Consider the following 27063-nt stretch of genomic DNA (forward strand, 5'->3'; position numbering starts at 1 on the left):
GGTCAATATCCTCCCTATCAAAAACTTAATACTATCGCCTTAACAAGTAATGCAATAGTAAAATCTGATTAATAAAAGGTGGCTCTTGGTTTCTTTGCCATGCTGGTTGTGCATGATGCTCAGCTATAGTCCTTCCTTTTGCTGATTGCATAAATAGATTTTTTCTCTTTGGGAGGGGTGTCCTATCAAAACTCCATTTGTTAGCCAAAAATAAATAAATAAAAGGTAGCTCTTGCTATAATCCTTGATTAATAGTAATGCACAAGGGCCAATCACAATACTAAAGAAAAAAACAATGCATTATGCAAATCTGCATACACATACTAGTGTTTATGTGATCATTTTCTTCTTACATAGACCTACCACCTTCATTAATGATTTATAGACTTGTACTACCTTGTAATAAACATTCTTGAGAATATCAAGGTAGGTGTTTATATGATGGTTGTGCCTTGTGAGATGTATTTTTGTTGTTCATACCAACAATGCCTTAAGTGCCTGTATCTTACTGTCACATTTTCCATTTTTGCCAACATGCAGACATTGATTAATATAAATTCCCTTTCTTTGGCCTATGAGGCCAGCACTACATGTTCACAACTTCTCCTTTACCCATGAAAAATCTCTTACTGGTTCTTTCTCAACATTAAAGACCTCCTGTTTTCACAAATTTCACTCTATGCTAATATTCATCTTTGACGATACCTATTACCCCAAGGTTATAGGGGCGCCAAATTCTGTAGCAAGCATATCTTAATGGACACTTACACAATTTGCACCACATCCACCCACAGCTCCCTTGTGAAATCTAATTGTTTTTTAGCATCAGAAAAATCCATGAGGTAAAAAATCCAGCGGCATTAGATTCTACATCAAAATTCTTACCTACGAATAATATAATGTGTTATGTGTAATTCAATGTAATGCCTCCTTTCCTGTGATCACTTTATTACTCCTAATATTCTGCGTAATATTGAAGTCCTTTATCCAGGGAACCAATATAAGAGCTTCTTGTGCTCACCAAACACAAGTTATCAAATGCACAAACACAACAGTGAAATTTATCATAGACAATGAAGTGATAATAACGTTGATACCATTAAATATTTAAAGAATACATAAGCGTAGGAAACTAGAAAAGATTCTGAAATAATTTCAATATCGGCTACAAATCCTTGGTTACCCTGACAAGCCACTCTCTAAAAATATCAATTTTTGTAGGTTATATGGCAGTCCAAAATGAGTTTGACAGTAAAGATAGGTTTAAGCATTGGATAATGATTATCACACCAATACACATCAACTTAACAAAAGAAAATATGCTCAACTAGCTTATCACTTTAGAAAAAACTCTATTTTATCCAGCGAATGAATCTCTTTATGTCCTAAATTGAATACTAAGATACAACTATGAATGATAAAATACATAAAATACTATGAGTGCCAAAGAAGGAACTAAACAAGTACTTTAAGGTGATTTGCAGTTCACGATATAGTTAAACAACATTTTCATAAACCATAAATATAAGACAGACAAGAGTTGAATGCAGACCTGTGAAATTTGTGTAGCAGCAACTACAGAATCCGATTGCCTGTTTATTTGATCCAAATGTACTTCATTGGGAGGTCTAGAGTTTGGAGCAGATGATAAAGATGCTGAAAAGTGTGAAGGTTCACTTTCTGGCATGAATAAACCAGGATTTGCATGGGAAGTGACTTGCAGTTGTTCAGGAAGCTCCAAGGGATTGGAATGGACCTCGTTGGGAGGTCTAGAGATTGGAGAAGATACTAAAGATGCAGCAAAATGTAAGGGTTCACTTTCTGGCAAGTATAACGCTGGAGTAGCAGGGGAAGTGCCTTGCAGTTGTTCAGGATGCTCCAAGGGAATGGAATGGACCTCATGCAGTTGATTGTTTCCTATACCATGCAGTTCAGAGGATTTAGAACATATCTGTGGAGATTTTTCTTGTCCAGCAATATGACTTGTAGGTTGGTGGGATCCTTCCTGCAAATCTAGAGATTGCTCCATGAACTGTGGTTGCTCAGGAAGCTGTGAAGGAATGGAATGGACTTCGCGTAGTTGCTGATTTTCACAAGCATGGAGTTCAGGAGAATCCAAACGGCTTTGAGAAGAATTTTGCCGTTCACCAACATGATTTCTAGATCGCAAGGATCGTTTGTTCAAGTCTTCAGATTGCTCCGCAACCGGCAGTTTTTCTGGATGTTCTAAGGGAATGGAATAGACCTCAGGCATTTGCTGATTTTCTCTAGAATGTAGTATAGGAGATTTCAAATGTCTTTGAGGATATCTTCGCTGTGTAACAATATGATTTCTAGATTGCAGGGATTTTTTCTGCAAATTTTGAGATTTCTCTGCTGCCTGCTGTTGCTCCAGAAGCTCTGAAGTAATGGCGTGGACCTCATCCAGTTGCTGAATTTCTCTAGCATGCTGTCCAGAAGAGTCAAAATGCCTTTGTGGAGATTTTTGTTGACCAACAATATACTTTCCAGATTGCATGGATATTTTCTGCAAATCTTGGGATTGCTCTATTACCTGAAGTTGCTCCGGAATCTCTAAAGGAATGGAATGGAACACCTGTATTTGCGAATTTTCTCTAGAATGCGATTCAAGAGAACTCAAAGATCTTTGTGGAGACTTTTGTTGTCCACTAATTTTCTTTCTAGATTGCAAGGATTTACTTAGCATTTGCGGTGATGGCGCTGCACACTGTCTGTGTAGAGTATCTTCATAGGGAGAATTCATCAGTTCAGGAAGTATTTGGCATGAATCACTTTGCCTATCTGCTTGCACAATATCACAATCCGCTTGCCAACTTTCACAGACCATACTTTCAATTTGCCTCACAGCAGGACTCGGATCTTTATCTAAAGGTACAGGTTCTACATTATTTGTAGAAGAGGACTTAAGAATTTCAGTTGACTTTGTCTCTGCAGGAATACAGCCCATCACACTAGAAGTCAAAGGAAAAGCCTATGTAGGTTAATTAAAATATTCCACCACACGAGACGTGTAGAGCGAAAAACAAATGTCGTTAAAACACTGCACGAAACAGATAAGTGTTTTACTGGCTTCACAGAAAGCTTGCATCATGTACAGAAATAAGAAGCACCTAACAGCAAAGCTTCCATCAAGTATACCTTTTGTAGCTGAGGGTGAATCTTTTTCAGGCTTCTGTTTACCGGTACCCCTAGGAGCATAGCCAACTAAATGGCAGTTACTTGCCCTGACAGTTAAACCATAACCTCAATATAAGAATGCATATTAAAAATATAAAATATATCATTTTATCATGTACAAAAGTGATATGCATGCACAAACCAGTATTTTTTCTGCATGCCAATCAATCGAGACTCGAGTCTTGCCATGACAGTTGTGCGTTCAAACCCCTGCTTATCATGAGCGGGCTCAATAAAATTGGCCTCTAAAATACCTGTAGTGCAGAAGTTGCAAGTACCTCAATTTATTACAATGAAACATTCTGGAGAATTGAAACATAGACAAGTCCAAAAGTACATCCAAATTATTTTATGAACATCCAATACCACAACATACAAAACAAAGAAATAAAAGCATACCAATGGCACCCCGCCCATCACTTCCTGCAGGATTCCAGATCCTCCAGAATGGCTACAAAATTTAACAAACAAAAATGTGTGTCAAAATACCAAAAAAATTGTAAATTTTATACACATAGCATCCCTCATCTTGAATGAATTTCATATAGTTGCATGCCCATTGCCAATCTTACAAGCATCCCTGATTAACATTTTCAAAATTATATCTGTGTCCAACAAAACAAGCACAAACAATTAATGTTTTATGTTACTTCAAACACAGAAACTAGAACAAAAGATAAACATATTAGGAGAATGCCATCATGGTTTCAAACAAAACCAAAATATGACAATGAGACTCAAAAAGTAAAACCAATAACAATTGCATGTGGGGCCCAAAAAGAACTCCAATCCTAAAAGAGACTAAAGACTATAAGCTAAAAACTAGGAGACAGAAAGAAAGGCCTCAAATAAAATAGCGTGGGTAGACCCAGGAATCAACTTGCAATACATACATGGTTTTAAATATCCTGTATCTCTGTGACTCTAGGAAATGGAATGGGCAACTTCAAGATGTACAGTATTGATGAATAATAGTCATGAATCCTGAGCCCTTAAAACATATGAAGTTGGGCATGACACTTTGAAAGGCTGACAATAGAAAATCCTATGAATTCCTTTCCAAACTGGGCATGAACATGATAGTAGTTACATGCAGATAACCTTGCAATATAATCATTGTCCCACAAATCATATTTAAAGACACTTAGGCTGCAATTATTTTATAGTTGAGATTGAGGTTAACAACAAATCTGCCCTCTAGATGAAAACTACCTTCAAAATTTTCATTCAAGGAATAAAATTTAAAGCTTAATTAATTTGTGATGCCTAGTATGCAAATACTTCACTGTTGAGGTTAAGGTTAACAACAAATCTGCCAACTAGATGGAAACTATCTTCAAAATTTCCATTTAATGAAAAACATTCAAAGCTTAATTCAATTTGTGCAGTACTATACTCCATAATGTGTTCCAACTGATCACTGCAAAATGGGTGGTTTAGATTGTGCACATTTGATTAGAAACCACACAAATTTGTGTACATGGTCATGGTCCTACCCATAGTTTTAAAACATGGACACGGCAATTAGTTGGCAGGCCCAAAAGTTTTAAAAACTCAGCACTCAACAAAAGCTTGGAAAAAAACTCAACAATAACTCAAAAATGATCTTCCCTCTCTGCTTCAACCTTCTTGCAATAAGGACTCTTTGACCACCTTTTGGTCACAAGCATGCACTTAAGGTTGAGCATTTTGGCTAATATACTTTACATGGTGAGAAAATTAGTGGCGAAGCGTATGACTCCTAATCGTGGAGATCCTTGCCATCAATGTGCTCTCTCATAAGATTTTGGACATGTATGCATTTGTAGATGTACTTTGTGATATTCCTTGCATCTTCAACCACATTCTTCAGCCGACTTAGTTTCCCTATGTCCCCAATCACAATGTTGGGTGCATCACCTGTACCAACTGTTACACATACAATTGCATTGTCAATCACTATTTAAATGACATTCTCCACTCTGCCTACATCACCACCTCATCCAACATGTTGCACAAGGTCTTTGCATTTTTTATTTCATTAGAAGCATCAACACATTTTAAAAAGACTAGTTGCCCCCCTAACGCCACTAAAAAATTGAGAGTCTTATTCTTGTAATCCATCTAACCATCAAATAAAATGGAGCAACCTTTCTTTTCCCAATTTTGTTTTTTTCTTCTCCTAATGGGCATGTGTTTTCAACCCCATCCTACAATAGTAGGCCACTCAACTCATGACAACTTGAGGTCTTGAACCTCTTACTTGCCACAGTCAATACATCGATCAACTACTCCCAATAAGGACTTGAAGCAATATTAAATAAAATATCGTTGTAGCACCAAAATCTTGCACATACCAACTTTGGCTTATCTTGCAATTCTCTGTTCTATGCATTACCTTCAATGAAGGTTGCACACCAACAGTGCTATGAGAAACAAAAAAAGTTATAACTATGGCTGCCCAAACTGCCTAATTCTCTTATTCATAGTCCAGTGGAAAAAGAGCCCCCCATATCTCCCTATAACTTTATAGAATTGAAAATTGGGTTTGGGGGTGTCATTGCCTCTATTGTTTTCTTTTTCTCAGATTTCCTTTCATCATATGCTGCAAGGAGTGCTTTCACCTCCTCAATCTCTTGAATAGTTGTTGTACGTTGTGTTAAATCTTGACAAAAGATTTGTGCAAGGTGGTATTTGAGTCGATTTACGCCTCCAATCATACACTTAATCCAATGGATACAAATAACCTCTCCATGTGTTGGACCTAGCATCCCATGTTTCCAACAAGGATCCTTAGGTTTGCCACCAATTCTTCTATTTCTAGTAGCCATATTCCTTTTAGAAAAAGGAAAAATGAAACCTAGCAAAAAGGAGGCCACAAAAAAAATTAGTAATACTCTGGTTACCAACCTAAACCAAAAAATAAAAAAATTGCTGCCTAAAAGATTTCAAAGATCAAGAAAATGTTGGATGGAGAAAATTGAAATTTTATTCATATTGCAAGCTTAAACAACTTGCAGGCTTGAGTTATAACTATGAAAATTCAAACCTTTCAAGCTTCAACATGAAAATGAATCAAAGGATACTAAATTGTGAGAGAAAAAAAAATTATCACCTGCAAGTTGCTTAAACATGTAATATGCATTATGAACAATCCATATAAACTTGCAGGGCATTTAAAATTTGTGATTTCAAGCCTACAAGGACTTTCCTTGGCTTGATTTAAAAGGAAAGGAAAAATTAAATTCAATGAAAACCTATGTAGTCACAATGCCAATCACATGCCCTCAATCATGCAACCAAAATACAAAAATCATTAAAAAAAATTATCAATTAGTGACAACCAAAATTATACTCAATTTGAGCTGATTTTTCATAAAAATTACAAGTTTTCAGCAATTTATTGATTAGTTTTTAGTTTTACCAAAAATCACTGTAAGATTTTCAAAAATCATTGGCAAGTTTTTAGGCAAGTAACTCGCTATGGTTTTTGACTTCCTAGTACTCGTGATTTTTGCAAGAACTAAATGATTTTTACAACTGTGGTTAACAAGATAATGTGATAAAGGTGAGCAAGCTAATAAGAACTTTTATCTTGAATTTATATGAACACAATTTCATAAAGATAACTTATATTGAGCACATATATTAATTGATTCTTGTGATGTAAGATACTTTTTGCTTATATTGTACAATGTGTACCTTGTATAGAAATCTTTGAATAAGAGGTAGGACCTAGTTCATTAAAAGGAACTACACTATTAACAATTATTCCATGTAATAAAAGATGCAGCATTGAGAACAAGTTTTAAATACAATAATATCAAAATGGTGAGCATATTAATAAGAAATGTTATCTTAAATATATGTAATCCAAAAGTGAGTGAGTACTGATAAGGAGCACCTTTATCAATCGATTCTTGTGATACACGTTGAACCCTTGGATATCAATATGCTTCTTTGCATCCTTCACAAACCCTATTGTTACAACAATCGTCTGGGAAAAATAAAGCAATAGACAAGGTTACAACCAAATCTTGAATTAGAAGTAACTTGAATCAACAAACTAATTAGTTAGAATATCATCAACAAACTTAAATAAATGTGTGCTTCAAAATCACTATAATAATATGAAGATACAATTTGAAATTTTCATGATAAAATGTAGACTTTTTTGCACTTGTAAGAAGGAGAAAGAACTAAGCCTTTGTAGATTGCTAGACACGCATACAAATGTCCCTTGTTAGCATTTTAATCTGTCTTTTACAAGACAACACAAATTGAAACAATGTATAAGGTAAAACCTCTCTTCAAATTTGGAGGCGAAGCTCTTTGAGATCTAAACTAAACCTAATATTAAGCTACACTAATCCTACACTGAAACTAGAGAAAAGGCATATAAATACTCACAATATGCAAGATTCACAGAGGGGTTTTGGCATAAATAAAAATGATTGCATACTTATGTTTGGACAAGTGGGCCATAGTGACTGGTTTTAGGCATATTGTACACGATGGTGAAACCCAAAATACTTGTGAACATACCAAAAAACAACTTACACCCAAAACCCAAAAAATTGAAACTCTCAAAAAATAGAAAGTTTAGTAACTACCCTAGATGCCACAATGCTCTGATACCAAGTTAGATTATACAAAAATCATTGTAACCCAAATCTAGGGCAAAATACATACAAACCCTAAATCAACAAATGATGCAAGAATCAAGCTAAAAATATTAGGGAAGCTCCCAAGAATGAGAGAGACAAGAACAAGATTGCAAGACAAGAAATTGGCTCAACATAATATATATTAACCAGAAAGTTCACAATATAGAAAAGAATGAGCATGCAAAATGCGTGATATATAAATGAAGAGTGGTAAATACAACCAATGAGAAAAGTAACTTCAACTAACCAAAAATAGGTGGAAGTTACACTCATAGAAGATACCATTTACCCTCATAAAAACCCACTAACTTCTACCTGAACAAGCTAAACAACCATGTTGGAAGATACATAATGTCCAACTTAGAAAAATAAAAAACCTACACAAACACATCACTCTTTATATCAAAAAATGAGCTAGAAATGAGCTAGGTCTAATACAATTCAACACATTGCTAAATTCAAAATACTAAGCTTTGTAATTGTAAAGCATTGTCATGAATCCTTAAAAAATTTAACACAGATATTCTCTCAAAGGTGATTATTATAATGAGCTTAGAAAGAATGCTAATATTGCAACAAAATCGTATCAAGGTTTTCCAACAATCCAATTAGAGATTACAAATCAAAATTACTTCATTTGAGACCTCAAAACCTCCATGCTACAATCAAGGAAGGAAACAAAGAGTGGAGAAATGAACAAGAGGACTAAAAGAATTAAAAATCACTAGATTTTACAAATACCTAAATCGTATCAAGGTTTTCCTACTATCCAATTAGAGATTACAAATCAAAATTACTTCGTTTGAGACCTCAAAACCTCCATGCTACAATCTGGGAAGGAAACAAAGGGTGGAAAAATGAACAAGAGGACTAAAAGAATAAAAAATCATTGGAGATTAAAAGTATCAAGGCAAAAATGTTGATTAGTAGGAATATTGTTCGAGGACCCTTTTATAGCAAGAGGAAGGTTTTGGACCATATTTGTTAAGTTTTGATCAGATTTATAATAGGCAGGTAATTTTTATTTTATTTGTCTTTTAATCTTAATCTGATATCAATGGATAACATCAATCAAATTAGTACAACAATTCGAATTGTGAGTATATATTCAATTTGCCTTTCACTATCTGCAATCTGCCTCAAACGAACAGACACTCGTAATGAATTCGATAAGCTCCAAGTGAATATTAATCTATTGTAGATAACCTTCACCTGATGAACTACGTGTTGTGCATATTGCACACATGCCCCCTCTTTGACAGGGGACCCCCATGTCAAGTTTGGTCTGCCCGCGTAGTGAAAAAATGGAATAAAGAAGAAATCCCACAGAAATCCATTCAACGCAAAAATCCTTTCATACCAACAATAAACCTCTGAGGCCGAAAACACTAAGGCTTCCGAAATTGCGATTTGCTGGTTTGCCCGAGTTTGGCAATAGGTAAGCAAAGAAGACAAGGTCACGCGAAAACCCTTTTCGGCCCGAAAAATCTTCAGAAGTTAGAAATCATGCCAAAGTTAGTTTTTGAGCCGAAAATGACTTGGGGTTTTCCAAATTTGCCAAATGACGATATGACCCGAAAATGGGAAGTAAACTAAAGCCGCTTGATATCGCCATCTTCAAGCCGAAATGTGGGCTAGGTGTAAATCACGTTAAGTTTGCAAAGTAATTCTTTTGGCCGATTTTCAAAATAGAGGAGAGGGGCGTTGTTCATTAAACCTTTTCAAAAACTTCCCCAGCCCGAAATCGCAAAATGAAGGGAGAACGCTCAAACTTAAACATTTTCAAAACCCCCTTTCAGGCCGAAAATCGAAAATACCGAAAATAGGGAAAAAGTGTAAAACTTAGAAAACTTTGCAAAAAGACCTTTTTACCCGAAAATGAAAGATCTTAAGTTTTAACATTTACATTGTCATTCCAGCCCGAAAATGTTCAAGCATCATAAAAATCGTGAAATAAATTGATGAAGGCGCTTTTTTTGAGTTTGCAAATAGTCTTTTCTACCCAAAAAATCGCCAGAATGATGTAAAAGTTAAACTTTAACGTTTGCAAAAAGTCTCTTCACCCCGAAATTGGGCAAGAAAGGAGAATCGCGCAATACATGAGGCAGGGCACCACTAAATCGAGTTTACAAACACCTCTTCCAGGCCGAAATTGGAAGAAAGGACCATTTTCGTGAAATAGTCATTGAGGCCGAAAATGTAAACCCTATCTCGCAAGGAGGCTCAGTAGGCCGAAAGGTGAGGAGAGGTGAAGGTCCAAATTGCGCAAAATAAGGTTCAAGGCTGAAAAACATTAAAGCTCCCAAAATCGGCTTTTAGGCCGAAATGAACACAAAAGGAAAACTCGCCAAAGTTGTTTCTAAACCAAAAGAAACAAAATCACGAAATATGGCTAAGTAACCCGAATAAAATGTAAACCCTATCTTGCAAACCAGTAAAACACCCAAGTTCGCATTTTATGCATTAAGGCCGAAAATGATAGCATCACAAAATGTCCATTAAGCCCAAAAACAAAAGCTTGCAAAATCTGCATTTAGCCCAAAATTGCCAAAAGGCTAAATTGCGAAAATAAACTTATAAGCCGAGAGGAAAACAAAGTCCAAGTCGTGCATCTCCATCTAAATCGTCGAATTTCGCTAAGGAGTTTTTTGTGAATTGTCAAAGTCGGTCGAATGTGAAGGCAAGGACATTTTATAAACTTAGAAACATCTCTCATTCCAGCTCCAAGGGCCGAAGTCAAGAAAACATAACTTAAAAGATCATCTCCTATTTCATCCGAGCAATCCGAAAATCAAAGCAAGGCGTCCAAAGGGAGGTTAAAACTTAAAAGGTAAATCTTGCAAAACCTCCAGCATTCCCGAAATTCCAGGACTTAGGTGATTAAAGGTGAAATCACGCAAAATTTCACAAGGATGGCGTTAAAATGGAAAGCCAAAATCTCACATTTTAGGTGAAGCATTCGAGGGCATTTAAAAGATACATCTCACAAAGAGCTTCTCGAAGCCAGACGTCGTAATTAAAATTTAATGTTTGTTAAATTAAATTATTTAATTTTTCAAATTGATTTATCAAAGTGAAATCAATGGTTTGCAAGTCACGGGACGTCATGTCAGAGAACCAAGAGAAAAGCCTGAAAAGTCAAGGAGTCAGGCGCTGAAAGCTGAAGAAGATGCAGAAACGTGTTGCAGGAGTGCGAGATCTGAGCCGAGCATTGGGAAGCATGCCGCTGGATGACAAGTTAAAGTTCATCACCAAAGACCAAAGAACACTCCGAATGCGGCAAGTCTATGCATTCTCGAGAAGTGCACAATTGGATTTAATTCCAGGAATTTAGTTTAAAGAATTGAAACTGTTTTATTGTAAAATTGCCTGTGGGTCCCACGCAAGATATTTTTTGTGGACAGTTATGTCTACCTACCGGATAGACTCCAATTAATGCCAAACAGTTGTAGGCAGTTGAGGTAGTGGTTGGATAAATGACTAAGAGTTTAATGGGCATGGGTTAAGGCTGCCAGCTTCTGAAAGGCAGATCAAGACCCTTGGATGCAGTCCATCCTGCCCTTCGATTCAAAATTGTAAATTCTATAAAGGCAGAGGCCTTTCTTTTGTAAAGAGTTAGACTCTGGTTAGAATTTTGTAGTTAGATTTTAGAAGTTAGAATAGGCTAGAAGTTAGAAGATTAAATTTTAGCAGTAGCATAGAGATGCTACAGAAATTGTTGTAATAGGCAACTGAAATCAATATATAGACATTGATTTGGTGTTTATTGTCTTGTTTTCATCCTGTTTGCATTATTTCTTTCAACATTTTAGATAGATCTTTACGTTTTGGGTGTGCAGGTATTTGATAGATTCAAGCTCATACCATTGAGGATATATTGATTGTGTATCCTTTTGTATGGTTAACCTGAGCCTTTGAATTGTGCTTAGTTCAATTGCAGGTGTCCATCTGAGCTGCGCCCGAATTGGGTGCTTAGCTGTGTGTTTGCAGTCTGAAAATCTTCCAAGTCCCTTTGAAGATTGCATCATTCCTGCAAGGTTGTGAGCTATTTTGGCCAAGCAGGAATTGGTTATGTTGAATCCGTCTACCCGCATACCAGTCTTGTTAGTTTTAGATCTCCTATCCCTTCCCTTTTGATTTTATTTCGCAGTCCGAGAATCGCAGAAGACCATCTAGTTGCAAAATCGTAAGACACCTTGTGCTCCCAAAAAATCACATCAACTACTAAGCTATCCTGCAGTCAAGACCTGACAACCAAAACATTGAGGTCATCCCCATTGATCAATTTAACATAGCATTAGGGATTTCCTTATCTCAAGAGAGGATAGGATTCTTAGCATTTCTATTCTGTGTTGGCTGGATGAAGTCGTAGTTCCGCGACTTTAGACACGTCAACACTACGTATGTTCATTCAACACCAAATAAGGAGAGAATCGAACAGTTATATATATGGACCCCGATCTGAATGTATATGTATATGATCAGATGTTTATACTACATCCAATCTGCAGATAACGGCAGTATGCTATCTGGTTTTTGATTTGTCAACTACAATAGTCGTTTGTTATATGTTATCTGATAATCTGAGTTGTACGTTCAATCGGATGCAATATAAGATTTGCTAATGTCTATCTCCAATCTTATTGCCACGGTCTGCAATTCGTTTCTTTGTTCAATTTTATTCGATCTTTGCACAGATTTTATTTTGCACGATATATTATATTCTCTTCAATTATGATTTCTATTGCTCTTTATATTAATGATGAGAGTCGTATCTCCTCAAGGAGATATGACTTCTCATATCGTACCCTTCCATAAGGGTAACGAGTTAAGACAATATTGCTCATTCATTAAAACTACAATTAGTTAAGACAAGCGATCATCTATTATATTTGTTTGCTTAACAGTATTCATTAGATTAATAATGTGTTTATCAATACCGGTTCTAATTAGTATTAATAGATATATATCAGAAACTGGCTAAGGCAAGAAGTATGATTAAACCTAAATGATCGAATTACCAAATATGTAAGGCCGATAGGCCATTCACATATTTGGTCTTAGATCGGTAAGAAGGATTACTACTGATGCTACATCACTAACACTCCCTCTTAGCTAGGGAGGAATCCTTCTTAACCTTTACAAGTTACATCACCTCATTGTGATGTCAACCATCATGACTTATCTATAGATATCACCTCATGTGATATCAACCATTATGGCCTATCCATAGATATCACTTCACGTGATATCCACCATTATGGCTTATCCATAGATATCACCTCACGTGATATCAACCATTATGGCTTATCCACGGATATCACCTCACGTGATATCCACCATAGAGATCTCCTCATGTAATATCCACCATTATGGCTTATCCATAGATATCACCTCACATGATATCCACCATTATGGCATTTCCATAGATAACACTTCACTGATATTCACCATAATGATATATACAAAGATATTACTACATGGCATGTCCATAGATTTCACATCACATGAAATCCACCATGAATATCTCTTTATGTAATATCCACCATTATGGCTTATCCATGGATATCACGTCTCATGATATCCACCATTATGGCATATCCATAGATATTACTACTAGAGATATAAACCATTATGATATATCCATTGATATCACATCTCGTGATATCCATCATAATGGTATGATCAATCAATATCATAAGATCGTCACCTCACGATAATGATCAGATGTACAAGTGTTCACTATTGAGACATCGTCACCTCACGATAATGTTCACAGGGGCTCATCAAGCACTGAACCAAAATTGTCATGGAGTCACACACATGACATCCACCATGAACCATATCAGAGGGTAAAGATAAGGGCTTTCTCCTTAAGTCTCTCTCAAAGAGAAATGCAATCACAAGAGTTTACACTTTAAAACATCTTTTGAAAAGAAGAATACATTACTGAATAGCATACCTTTCCACCATGTCTCTAACATAGTGATACTTGATCTCCACATGCTTTGACCTTTCATGAAGTACAAGGTTGGAGTCTGCATTATTCTTGATGTATTCCAAGCTCACCAAGTATTCATCTATCCAGGAATATCATGACCTAGAAGTCAGCATAAAGGCCTTCTTGCCTACATAAATGGGACTCCATCTCATGAATCATAGTCCTTTGACTGATCACTAGAGAAACCATCTTGACATGGTCCACTCCCTCTGAAACAATATAGCCAAGATCCTCAGATATCAATAGAAGCACATCCTCTTAGTTGCTCCCTCTGTCACGGAAGCATCCCCTGCTCACATGGTCCCAATCATGGAAGATATCTTTCTTTAGGAGACTCTTATTATCTGGTATGATCCTCATACAGTTGGAAGTGCTAGATCCAAAACCACCATGGATCTATTGTCATAAGATCAAGCCCCAGGCAGTAATATGATCATCTTGAGATTAAGAACAAAATCCCCTTTCAATATTGCTCCCTCTCACTGAGAGAGCCCTCTTGTCTCATTCACTCTTGGCTTTGTAATCCTAGATGCTATCATTACCAGCACAAGTGCCTCTATGGCTTTCACAAGTGAACTATTGCACCTCTGTAGGTAGATATTTGTTTTATAAAAAATGGAAATGCAAAATCTCAGAATCTCCACTAAAGTCCTCTGCATATTCCTCCTGAATTTCAATCCCTTCATCACAAATAGAACTTCAAAACTCTATAGCCTGAATAGCAATAGATTGTGATTCTAAGGATGTCCTAAATGTAAGGGACAAATTTCTCATAGTAAATTGAAGAAATTTAAAACACAAGATATCCAAATGCAGCTTGTCGTAAGCGAACATCTACCAACAAAGTTGTTTCACAAATAACACGCATAATGTAATTGCATGAATTAACAAAAAAAAACTACATATTAAATTCATGAACATTATTCAACCAAAAGAAAACTTATCTCTCTCAAATCAAAATATGAATCCATCTTAATCCTTTTGTGGACTAGTCTCACCAAAATCCGCAATAGAAGCTTGAAGCATAGTCCTGGTTGGACATTTCATTGTGTAGTGACCATATTTGTCACAACTAAAGCATTGGATTCCTGAAATGTCCTTCCTTCTTTTCTGTGTAGGAGTATCATTTGATTCCTTATCTTTCTTTCTTTTGGAGTGTCCTTTCTTACCCTTCTTCTTTGAGGAGTGCACAGCAAGAACATGAATATCTTCATTTGTGGAGCTTTGGCCAATACCTCTTGTAGCCAATCTTGACTCTTCTTGAATGCAGTTTGTCTTCAATTGATCAAACTTAGGGAGTTTTGATCTTGTGCTTATCCCTTGAATAAATGACTCCCATGATGAAGGAAGACCATTAAGAGCCAACATGGTTAATTCTTTGCTATTTATGGTGTGTCCAATGGTAGAGAGTTGATCTCTCAATTCTGTAATCCTCACAAAGAAAGACATGATGGATTCTCCTTTTGTCATCTTGATGTGGTGAAGTTGTTGCTTCAATGCGAGAGCTCGACTCGTGTTGTTGATCTCATACATCTCCTCTAATGTTTTGAACATGTCACATGCCTTCGTCATCTTGGAGATGATTGGCACAATGTGATCTTTCACGGAATCAACCAACATTTTCATTGCTTTGTTGTTCTTTCTCTTCCATTGAAGCTTCTCATCCTCTTCCTTTGGTTCCGGTGCATCCTTCTCGAATTCGTCTAATTCGTTTTCCCCCAAAGCCAGCATAACTCTAAACTTCCAAGATACGAAGTTTAATGCTCCTTCAAGTCGATCCTCAAATCTAACACCATTCACCATTTTGATGTATAGAAGGGAGTAGAAGAATTCGAGGATATATAGAGAATAGTGTCGCCTATATAAATCTGATCTGATCTTTTTCTTATGCTGGCTCTGATACCATGTAAAGTTTCGATCAAATTTATAATAGGCAGGTAATTTTAATTTTATTTGTCTTTTAATCTTAATCTGATATCACTGGATAATATCAATCAAATTAGTAGAGCAATTCGAACTGTGAGTATATATTCAATTTGCCTTTCACTATCTGCAATCTGCCTCAAATGAATACAGACACCCGTAATGAATTCGATCTGCTCCAACTGAATATTAATCTGCTGTAGATAACCATCACCTGATGAACTACGTATGTTCATTCAACACCAAATAAGGAGAGAATTGAACAGTTATATATATGGACCCCGATCTGAATGTATATGTATATGATCAGATGTTTATACTACATCCAATCTGCAGATAACTGCAGTATGCTATCTGGTTTTTGATTTGTCAACTACAGTAGTCGTCTATTATGTGTTATCTGATAATCTGAGCTGTACATTCAATCGGATGCAATATAAGATTTGCTGATGTCTATCTCCAATCTTATTGCCACGGTCTGCAATTCGTTTCTTTGTTCTATTTTATTTGATCTTTGCACAGATTTTATTTTGCACGATATATTATATTCTCTTCAATTATTATTAATGATGAGAGTCATATCTCCCTGAGGAGATACGACTTCACATATCATACCCTTCCATAAGGGTAATGAGTTAAGACAATATCACTCATTCATTAAAACTGTGATTAGTTAAGACAAGCAATCATCTATCATATTTGCTTGCTTAACAATATTCATTAGATTAATAATAACTTGTTTATCAATACCGACTCTAATTAATATTAATAGATATATATCAGAAATCGGCTAACGCAAGAAGTATGATTAAATCTAAATGATCGAATTACCAAATATGTAAGGCCGATAGGCCATTCACATATTTGGTCTTAGTCAGTCAGAAGGATTACTACTGACACTACATCACTAACAATATTTACCCTTTGTAATAAAATAACTTTAGGTTAAGTTGTATCCACCTTCACACTTGTCTTTGGCGTTCTCTCTCAAGCCTAGATTCAAGCAATAGCCACCACTTCTTCATTGCTTGAGAAAAGGCAAGCAAAGGATCTATTAGCATTTTAATTTGTTTGTACCCAAACAACAAACACAATATAACTGTTCTTCAAATTATACAAGGAAGCTCCTTTAGATCTAACTAAACTTAAAAATATAAACAAATTTTAACAATATGCACATTGTACAAGATTTTGATGGACTTTGCATTAGATGTAAATATCTAATGGACTATTTTTATTTCCCCCATAGAAACATCAAGACTGGCAATGAAATTTTCAGATTTGAAGGAGGATAAACTATCAAACACAAATGAAAACAACGTTATACTAGCTAAAGCAAAGGTCAACATTCAATTACACTTGCAACACAAATATTCAAAGGAAAAAGACACATATGTTTACTCATAGCTAATTCAACGACCTATAACTCTACATTAACAAGAAAGAATTAAATGGATGACCATCACAGATTCCAATAAATAAATTGCTAAGTAATAAGCAAAGTTATTACTTAATGAATAATGAGCATCAATGCGAAGCTTGACAAAGTTGCTCTATTTATTAAATTAATGAAATTACAAGCATAATATCAATAACCTCAACATCAACTCACATTCAATCACTTTCACAAAAACATGATATCCTGACTTCAAGTTCAAGTGAATTTTTACAACATAATTTTAACCTCAACTCTCATCAACAAATTATGTGCTCAAAGCACACACTTATAAGTGCTCAAGAAGTAGCTTTTAGGGATAGAATAATACTAAAACATTTCCAAAAAAGATCTACTCCAAAGTTTAATCCTATCCCTATCTACACAAAAGAGGAAATAAAACATGTTTAAAGCAAATTAATTCTAAAACAATTAATTAAAAAAGACCTTCACCTAATGATAGGCTCATCTCTATCTCTTTGAAATAGTCATTGTCGATGATGGAAGATGACTAATGCAACTATGCTATAAAAATACAAATGTTTGTGACTTACTTTACAAAATTCCTTAAAATAAGATGACCTTTTTATAGAGCCTATGAGAGTCATTAAAAATTAACTCCTTGCCTATCTAGACACTTTGAAACTAAAAACTTCAACCTTGGCAATCCCTCTAATTTGATACCACAATGAATATCCTAGCAATCTGAAAAAACATATGAACATGTCTTAGGTTTTGGAACCACAAACATCCCTCATCACCATGAATTTTCCAACCCAACTAAATCTTCAATTTGATGGTTCTTTGATATGCAAAACATCATTATAAAATCTGCACTCTATGCTATTTAAGGGGACTGAACTTGGCTGATACACCTCAAAAAGAGAAGAAAGAGTGACCTATTTGTGCCATTGACAATAAATATGGACTTATTTGTGAGGTACGAGAAAATGACAGTCCCCTCATATAGGCACCACATGCTTTGATTCCTTGATTTATTTTGCTTTAACATTCAAAGCTTGCTTCTTGGTGATTTAGTAGATAACCTTCACCCTTGACAAAATATTTGTTGGGAGGTACTCAATTAATTGTCCAAGTCATAAGTATAATCCACATACAATATCTTGTAAAGATAGGCGTCTTATATGTTGTGTGGTGAATGCAAAGCTGAAGCATACCCTTGACATATCAAGGAAGCACTTGGAATCTTGGAAATGGTATGTGATAGGTATCTACATGAATCTGGAAATACTATCAGCAAATGAAGTGTCTGGTCTTGTATGAACGTGTAAATCAGACTTCTCACCAAAGACTTGTAGAGGGTGTAATCCACCCAATCAAATTCAAGAGACCAATTTTGATGAATGCAATTGAGAGAACTGTATTATAAGTCTCAATCCAAGCAACAAGGCCAAAGGTCTCATTGTACTGCACTCTCTTCAATGAGAAATCGTAAGCAACAAGGTGTTCTTTTGCGTTTATCAACAACAAAGTCTGCATCTTATTTTGTTCTATAGACTAACTTTTATCCATGTTCACATGATTGGAATGGGGAACAAATTGCCAAGTGTAATCCCTCATCAAAGAATCATATTATGCTTGCATTGTCTCATCCAGTTCCTAGTGAACATGAACCCATGCTTAAATGTAGGTAAAAGGATCATTGTGTTATGATAGCTCAACACACCGTCAATCAAGCCATGACATGACTCTCTCTAAGTTCTATAGCATAGAGTAGCATCCTTCATTGTAGAGGCACACTTTTTTTGTGTCCTTACAGGAGCAATAGATGGAAGCTCATCGATCACCTAATCTTCTTTAGCACATGGGAGTGTTGTCTTGTCAAACTAGATAAGGACCCCTTCACTAGTGCAAAAAACTTTTGCTAGTAGGAACTTGGTAATGGAAGTACCCTATTCATAGGCAAAAGCTAAAGTAGAGGTTGATGTGATAGAATCCTCTAGAGCAAGCAAATTTGAAAGAAGTCTAGTGGTTATATGAAATATGTCTTCATGGAAGACAACATCTCTTTTGATGAATAAATCCATGGATGAAGGATCTTATAGATGAAAAATGTTGAACTCCGTGATGAATCTAACTAGAACATACTTGTAGCTCTTAGTTTCTAAGCTGTAACAAGTTTCATCAAGCATGTGGGTGTAGACTACAAATCAAAGACTCGCAAATGGGAAATATATAGTTTCCCCCACCAAACCTTTATATGCAGTCCAACCTCTAAGATGTGGATGTCATGAACCATGGCTTCCCCACAAAGGCCTTTTGTCAAACCTGTTTAGTTTAGAATGTGGATGGCATAACCATGGCTTCACCCTTGTACTTGAGATATCTAGTCATCTCTATAATGATGCATTTTTTCCAATTGGAAACTCAACTTTGATGCGGACTCTAGCAAACCTTTAGATCATATGAGATCAAAGGTAGACATAAAACATGATGTGTTCGATGTCAACGAAGCTTTAATGAAGAGCATTGGATTATATTTCATGATTAACGATGTAGATTGAGAAAAAAGTGGATACAAATTTTGGAACCACTAGATTGAATAGATAGATCAGTAAATGAGTATGTTTTTCACAACTTATAAAAATCAATAGGACTCATCAATAGTCAAGGATGCCAAAAGGCATATGAACATTGGATCATATTAGATAAAAAGCAGATAAACAACATAACATGTCTTTAAGACAACAAAAGCTTGAAAAGGTCATAATATTGGATCAGTGATTCAATTGTAATAAAAAAAGGGACAATGAAGGAATGGATGAGCTTTGAGGGGGGCACAAGTTGATTTTGGACTAGATCAACAATTTGGAAGCCTACCTAGCAAGTGATTAAACATGTAAATAAAGAAGCCTAAAAGATATTTATAATAAAGAACTTGATAAAATTCCTAATCAAAGTTCACAAAGAAATGGCTCAATAAAAGGCCTTTAATGATAAAGATATGGTTAAGCTTATCACATATGAGAGGCACTTAACCGGAAACTTGTTAAGAAGTATGATTTAACAACTTGATTTTATATAGAAAGCCCGCAATGACACGTTACACAATTAAAAAGAAAAAATTAATGCAAAGGCATTACAATGAAGGCCCAAAACATTTCTTTTGAACATGAGATGAAACCAAAGGGGCCTATACACTCAAAAATACAGAGGAATATTATAATGTAATAAAATGATAAAATTGATAGAGAAAAAGATGTCATTCGTGGCTTTTCATGATGATTTTGGTTTTTTAAAGAAAGGACCCAATACTTTACAGAGACCACAACAATCACAACCTTATAACAGCAAATAACCATGACACTGAGTGATGGTTTTCAATGTTAACACACCTAAAGATGTGTCTTGAGACCCTCCCCAAAGCACCACCAACGCCTCTAACTATCTCTTCTCATCTCTACAAGAAAACATGTGCATATCCTAAAAACTATTTAAAAAACAAACAAAACCCTTACATCTTGTTTTCTCAAGATCAACAAAAATGAAGACCCAGCCACAACTTATTAAAGGAATCTACAATTCAAAAACCTACCCTAGCAATTTCATATTACCAATGAGAATCAAAAAAAATTTAGGAGTTGTTACTATAAATTTTGAATTTTAGCCAATATGACAATATATTTCTAATAAAATCGTACTTTTCTATATACCTATTATGTTTTTTGTGGGAGGTGTATACCTCATACCCATGATCATGTAATTTGGTGACTACACTCTTCAAAAAGGATTAGTTGAATTGTTTGCTACTTGATCAGCTACCACACTAGAGGATCAAAAAACCTGGCTCCTTGTTCTTATAATTCTTGTCAATGATATTTTGACAACTCACCCCTTACCAACGTTAAAAGGGTTTTGAGGTCCAACTTTGCATTACTATGCCTTATAGAAGCTAAAATGACTACAATGCCATTATTTATTCAATGCCTAGAGTTTAAACATCCATCATGTTTCCATCATGCAAAGCTATGATTTTACCTTCGATGACCAAAACTTAGTTTATGGCTACACCTAAAGAAAAACTTAAACACAAAAGAAATTCCATCATCCTAATTAGAAAAGACAGGTTGATTTACTGCCTGATTACTCTTATAAGTTGCAAGACATAAGGTATGCATCTAATGCTTTATTGTGCGGACTAAGGTGACGTGCCATGGTCTAGTGATGCTGTAACATGAAATGCATCAATCCATATTATGGTCATAACATGTTAAAGCTCAACCTTGAGATGCTCCAACAACAATTGACTCACTTCCTCACAGAGGCCTGTCAAACCAAGCTAGTTACACTCAAAAAGATAACATTCTTCAATAATGCTCTAGAAAAGTTAGCAAATTATTTATACAATCACTTTTTCTTTGAGATTCATTCAATTAACTTAACTTGCGATCAATATTTATCACCTTGTTTTGTGATCAATAATTTGCCCTTTTTTGTAACACAGGAAAAAACAATTTAAAAACTTTAAAGAGCAACTTAGATTACCTGGATACCCTAGATAGACAAAGAACAAAGCAACAACCACCAAAAATCAAAACATGCTTTCCTGATAAACAATGCAATGTCATCCAACAGTAAAGACAATACTAGAAACTTGTTTGGGACTTTGAGACCAGTTAGGTGATTTTAGTTCATGTTTCAAACACAACAATCCATCATATTTATTTGCACTGCCCCTTTAGAATAAAATTCTTTCAAACTTGCTATTGTTGTCACTTGGAGAGTAAGTGATATAAAATTAAAGAAAAGTGCATTAATTATTAAAAAGAAAACTAGGCATTAGGACTAGAGGATTACATTGTTCTCCTTATGATTAATGTCAGATGCTCCTTGAGGCTTGTACGTAACTTCTTGAGTATACATTAAATCATTCACCAAATTATGATGTTGTACATCTTTCCCACGTAATATGATTCTGAATCCAGCAGGGAGTCGCAAATATAGGATGGAAGCATAACTCTGCCAAAAAGTACCACACAGAATGTTGGATAACCAAGAGAATTCATATAAATATGTCCTTACCAAAAATAGGACAGCATAGGTGACACATAATCCCTACACTTGATAAAAATATATATAAAACATTTACCATGTATGCAGCCAAGATGTTTTCTGCATATGATAATTGAATTATATTCTGATGTCTTGATTAAAACCTCATCGTCTTTGACAAAGAAATTTAAATTAATTCTACAAGTGAGATAAACATACGGTAGAAGGATGCTACTAGCAAATCACGAAGTTGGACATCAATTAAGTTAATTGTAAGGACATACTTCAATTGATACAAAATGGATTGTCTGATTTTCATTTCATCATTATATAAAAAATCTGAATCCAAGTGTTCTACAATTAAAGATGGAAGATAATACAAAAAGAAAGCATACCCGCAAGGAGTGCTTGTAGGTGAGGTAATGTCTAGAATTTGGAAAAGAATGAGCCATTTCTATCATCTTTTGATCCTTGTTAGCACCTCTGACTTGAATGTCCTGCAAATGTAGCTCGTTATATGAAATTTACAGTATTTACTATCAAGTTCACAGTTTACAGGCATTTTGAGGGGGGGCCCAAAAAAGCAATTCTAATGACTTTCTCCTTACAGGCATTATGAGGGAACCAGAAAAAACAATCCCAATGACGATTTCTTTACAAAAAAGAAAGTGTCTAGAGAAAACAAAAATTGTCTAAAGGCACCCTCTTGAGATCTTACAATCCAAATCTGGAAAATGATATTTGCATTTCAATTCTGGAATTTTGATAATTTAACAGAACAACGAAATAAAAATAAAAAATCCCTCCATTTATTTAGGCAGATTTATGTACAAAAGGAGATGTATTCCTATATCCATCCCTGGAGAAAGTTGTTAATGAAGAGAACATTGTTTAATTACTGAAACTATATTTAAAATTTTGAACATGTAAAACAAACCTTACAAAGGACTTTAGAACAACTAACAACCGCATTAGGGCAAAAGTTAGCTTCTGGATACAGTATGGCCATTGCAAGAACTCCAGAATATCAAAAAACAAAAAGGTGCACAAATAAATTTAAAAATATGAAAACAAAATACAACACGTACATAATACAGGAATAAAGACACTGAGAACTCAGTATAGTTTGTTCAACAGTCATCTTTTGGCATTATGTACGATCACAATAACAACTAAATCAGAAGATCTTTGGCACACAACATCCTAATATACAGGTAATCTATCATCATACTACAAGAGCAAAGAAAACAAAAATATTAGTAGTTCTAGTAGGTTACAAGCAGATAGTATCCATTTTTAAGATTGTACATGCAAATTTATATGATTTTATGTAATTCATAAAAAGAAAAAAGTAATCTGAGCATTTAACAGGCTTAGAGATGGTTTCGGATGAAACCAGTCCATACCTGCAAATTTCTATATACTTACATATATATCTGTTTCAAAATCCAGTTCACATTCACCCTGATCATTATCCCAAAGATTGTAGAGAATAATCCGTGTACCTTGCTTTCCCATTCCACTGAACTGAAAAAAACATGGCTGACAATTGCGTTAGAAACTCTAAAACATTTCTAAACATAATGCTCCAAGTGAAATCCTTGTTCACAAAATTGATTTAAAAAATTATACAGCATTATACATCCTATACATGGCATATCAACCATATCATATTTTGTTCATTACAATCAACCATGATCAGAAGAACCATAAAATATATGCCTTCAACATAGCTCAATAATAGTCACCTGGAGATGCAAGGGTACATCAAGGGGACACTATTTTGATGTGTGATATATAAGTGGGTGAATAAGGGTATGGCTGTAGTATATATAAATATGGTAACAAGAAGATGTGGCCCTAATTCCTATACTGATGCCTTCTGGTACATGTGTATGTTTTGTTTGCATTATAAAACACATCTTTAAGAATTGTTCCTTACAATCAACCATAATCAGAAGAACCATAAAATTGTAAAGACCCAAAATATATAACCATAATTTACCACAAATTTTTTATTATTATTTTCTTATTCATGTTCAATAGTCTCAACTGAATAGTTTGCCACATGTTATAGCTTCCCTCAAAATATTAAATTGCATCATAGGTCAAAATTGATTTTTAAAATGAATTGGGTCGTCCAACTTCTTAAAAGGGCAAAAATAGCCCACTTAAATACAAAATAATACCTCCTTTTATCTAAAAAAGGGTACACATTTCCTACCTATAAGTCAAGGTTCTTTCTTACACCTCTTACACTCTCATAAATGCTTTTTATACCACTATAAACACTAAGATTCTCTTCCACTTCATGCCATTTGTTGTGTCTTCTCTTTTTTTCCTCCAACTGATGCAAGAAGAAAACTCTTGCCTTCAAACTACAAACTAAAACACAAACACATACAAAATGTTCTACTTCCAATTCCACTACAGATTGCAGATTAGAAAAATAACTTTTAATTCTAATCAATTTACATAAACAAATTTCAAATCTGCAGCATATTGTTTATAAAATATGGTTTTCCTATGGCCTCTCTTTCCATCCTCTTCTTTTCTGCAGTCACCTTCTCTATATCCTGCAAGCTTTGTTCCTATTTCTTTTCTATTGGTCTGCAATCCCAAACCATTTCTTCATTATTCTCACTCCTCTGCATCTCTTTATTCTTTTTTTCCCAACTCCTGCACACTCACTACCATTCTTTTGTAATCTGCTACATAGCGTTTTTTGTCTTCAGCGCTATCATTCTTAAATGATTTAAATTAAATCCCCTCACACCCTTTCTCTCTTATTTTCACTGAGCTTTCTTATTTCTTCTAAGCCACTCTTCCTTCTCTTCTACATGGCCTCTCCTACGCTGGCCTCACTTGCCTCACAGCTCCCTTTCACAACCCACCACAAGTGCGACCCCACACATCTTCACACTTTTTCTTGGTCACTCCTATACTCGCTTCCGGGACTCCTGGACGCCACTCTCTTGGCTGGTTCTACATTCTTAGCGGATATCTATTTTATAAATCTCTTCCTCCTTATCGTATTGATATTCATTTCCCTCTGTCTATACACATTTTGTCTTCCCTTCCGTTATGTACCGATGCTTAACGTTTTATCTTCTATCTAAGTCTGATCTTTTGACTCTGCCTTTTGTCATTGATGAATGGCACTTTAAAACAATAGGAGCTGAATCAGTTTTGAAGCAAAAGAGTATCCAGCCATTCATAATACCTATCAAATGGCACTTGTTGAAAGTTTTTACAGCCGTTTCAACAAATCATTTCTTATAATCAAAACAGCTCATGTGCCCATTCAAGTCCAAAGGCACTTGCCGTTTTTTCCCTTATACTATGATGGATATTTCTACCCTGTCCAAACTCCTACGCAGGCTTGTGAGAATGCTGCAAACGTCGTAGCATTTGGCTTTATGCCTGCTAACATTTACTTGAAAGTGTCAAAAGCCTTTTTGGTTTATACCTGCGAATCACTTAGCATGTGCCTTGTTTGAAATTCCACATATTGCATACATGTCGACAGGGCAATTCCAACTAAACATCTGACAAATTCCCTTTATGATTTGATGAATCATCAAGCCTTTTGACAGCCCACGAGCATGCTGATAAAGGTTGCGGGATTTACTTTTACGTCTACCCAAACTATTTAATGCCCTTGCATTCCCTATGCCCTTGGTCTACCTTTACAAAACTTCTACCCAAACAAGCGGATAATAATGCACAAGTATAGGCGTGGAGATAATGAATAAACCCCAAAAGGTATTTGGGCTCAATTTCCAAATGTCATTACTGTTGATGTGGGAAAAGTGATGCTAATCTTTCGATCAACACATAATAGAATATCGAGTATCCTATCCTCTCTTGAATAAGGAAATCCCTAATGCTGCTCGAGCTGATCAAAGGGGATGACCTCAAGGTTCCAACTATCAGGTCTTGACGGCTTAGGATAACTCAGTGGTTTGATGTGTTTTGCTAGTAAACACAAGGGGGCTTAGGAATGCAACAAGCTAGCCTGCATCTGTTGATGCTTTGATTCTCAAACTAGGAAAAATAAAATAAAAAGGATAAGGTTTAGGAATCCTAAGGGCAACGATAGTAACAGTGGGTGTTGCGGGTAAACAAATTTCAAATAAACTAATTTCTACTTAGCCAAAGATATACTCACAACTCCACAAGAATAGTGCAAGCTCCTAGGAAATAAAGATTTTCCGACTATGGCTATTCATTTAGGCACCCAATTTTGGCGCAGCCTGAGACAAACACCCACAGTTGAACTAAGAACATGTTGTGATGTTTTCACACATCGCCCCATTGCAAATGGGAAGCCCTCTTTGCCTTTTAGCCTAGTTGTAGAATAAAGTGTCATAGTTTAGCATAGTATAGAGTTAGTGTCTTTTAAAATAAAAAATTAAAAATCAAAAAAAATTTAAAATACAAAAAATGAAAATCATGAAAATTTGGCTAAGGCATGGAAAATAAGCAATGCCTCTCAAGAGCATTACTGCTTTTAAGAAATGCCTCTCAAGAGCAAAACTGCTTTTAAGCAATGCCCCTTAATGTCATTATTGCTTTTAAGCAATGCCCCTTAATGTCATTACTGCTTTTAAGCAATGCCTTTCAATGGCATTGCTTTATTTAAGCATTGCTTCTCAAAAGCATTGCACTTTTCGTGCATTGCTCATCACTGCTTTTAAATTGCACTATTTTCAATCCACACAAACACTTAAAGCAATCCTTGGTAGATGTGCATTAAGAAAGGCAAACCCCATTGTCAATTGAGAAGCAATTCAAATTGATGCTTTGTGGAATGTTAAAGTCAATTTGGAAATCCAAAGCATGAA

General features: G+C 35.3%; 1 protein-coding gene across 1 annotated transcript in view; it reads right to left on the reverse strand.

Moving 5' to 3' along the window:
- Positions 1-27063, reverse strand: part of LOC131066919 (protein MICRORCHIDIA 5) — a 131693-nt gene that overhangs the window by 12099 nt on the left and 92531 nt on the right. The window contains exons 9-16 of the mRNA XM_058001817.2: positions 23645-23743; positions 22612-22713; positions 22022-22183; positions 7082-7174; positions 3598-3649; positions 3341-3452; positions 3160-3245; positions 1553-2949 (exon numbers count right to left, since the gene is read on the reverse strand). Of these exons, the coding sequence (XP_057857800.2) occupies positions 1553-2949; positions 3160-3245; positions 3341-3452; positions 3598-3649; positions 7082-7174; positions 22022-22183; positions 22612-22713; positions 23645-23743 (2103 nt within the window). The remainder of the gene's footprint in view (positions 1-1552; positions 2950-3159; positions 3246-3340; positions 3453-3597; positions 3650-7081; positions 7175-22021; positions 22184-22611; positions 22714-23644; positions 23744-27063) is intronic.

Source organism: Cryptomeria japonica, chromosome 9 (assembly GCF_030272615.1).
Source record: "Cryptomeria japonica chromosome 9, Sugi_1.0, whole genome shotgun sequence".
NCBI lineage: Eukaryota > Viridiplantae > Streptophyta > Pinopsida > Cupressales > Cupressaceae > Cryptomeria > Cryptomeria japonica.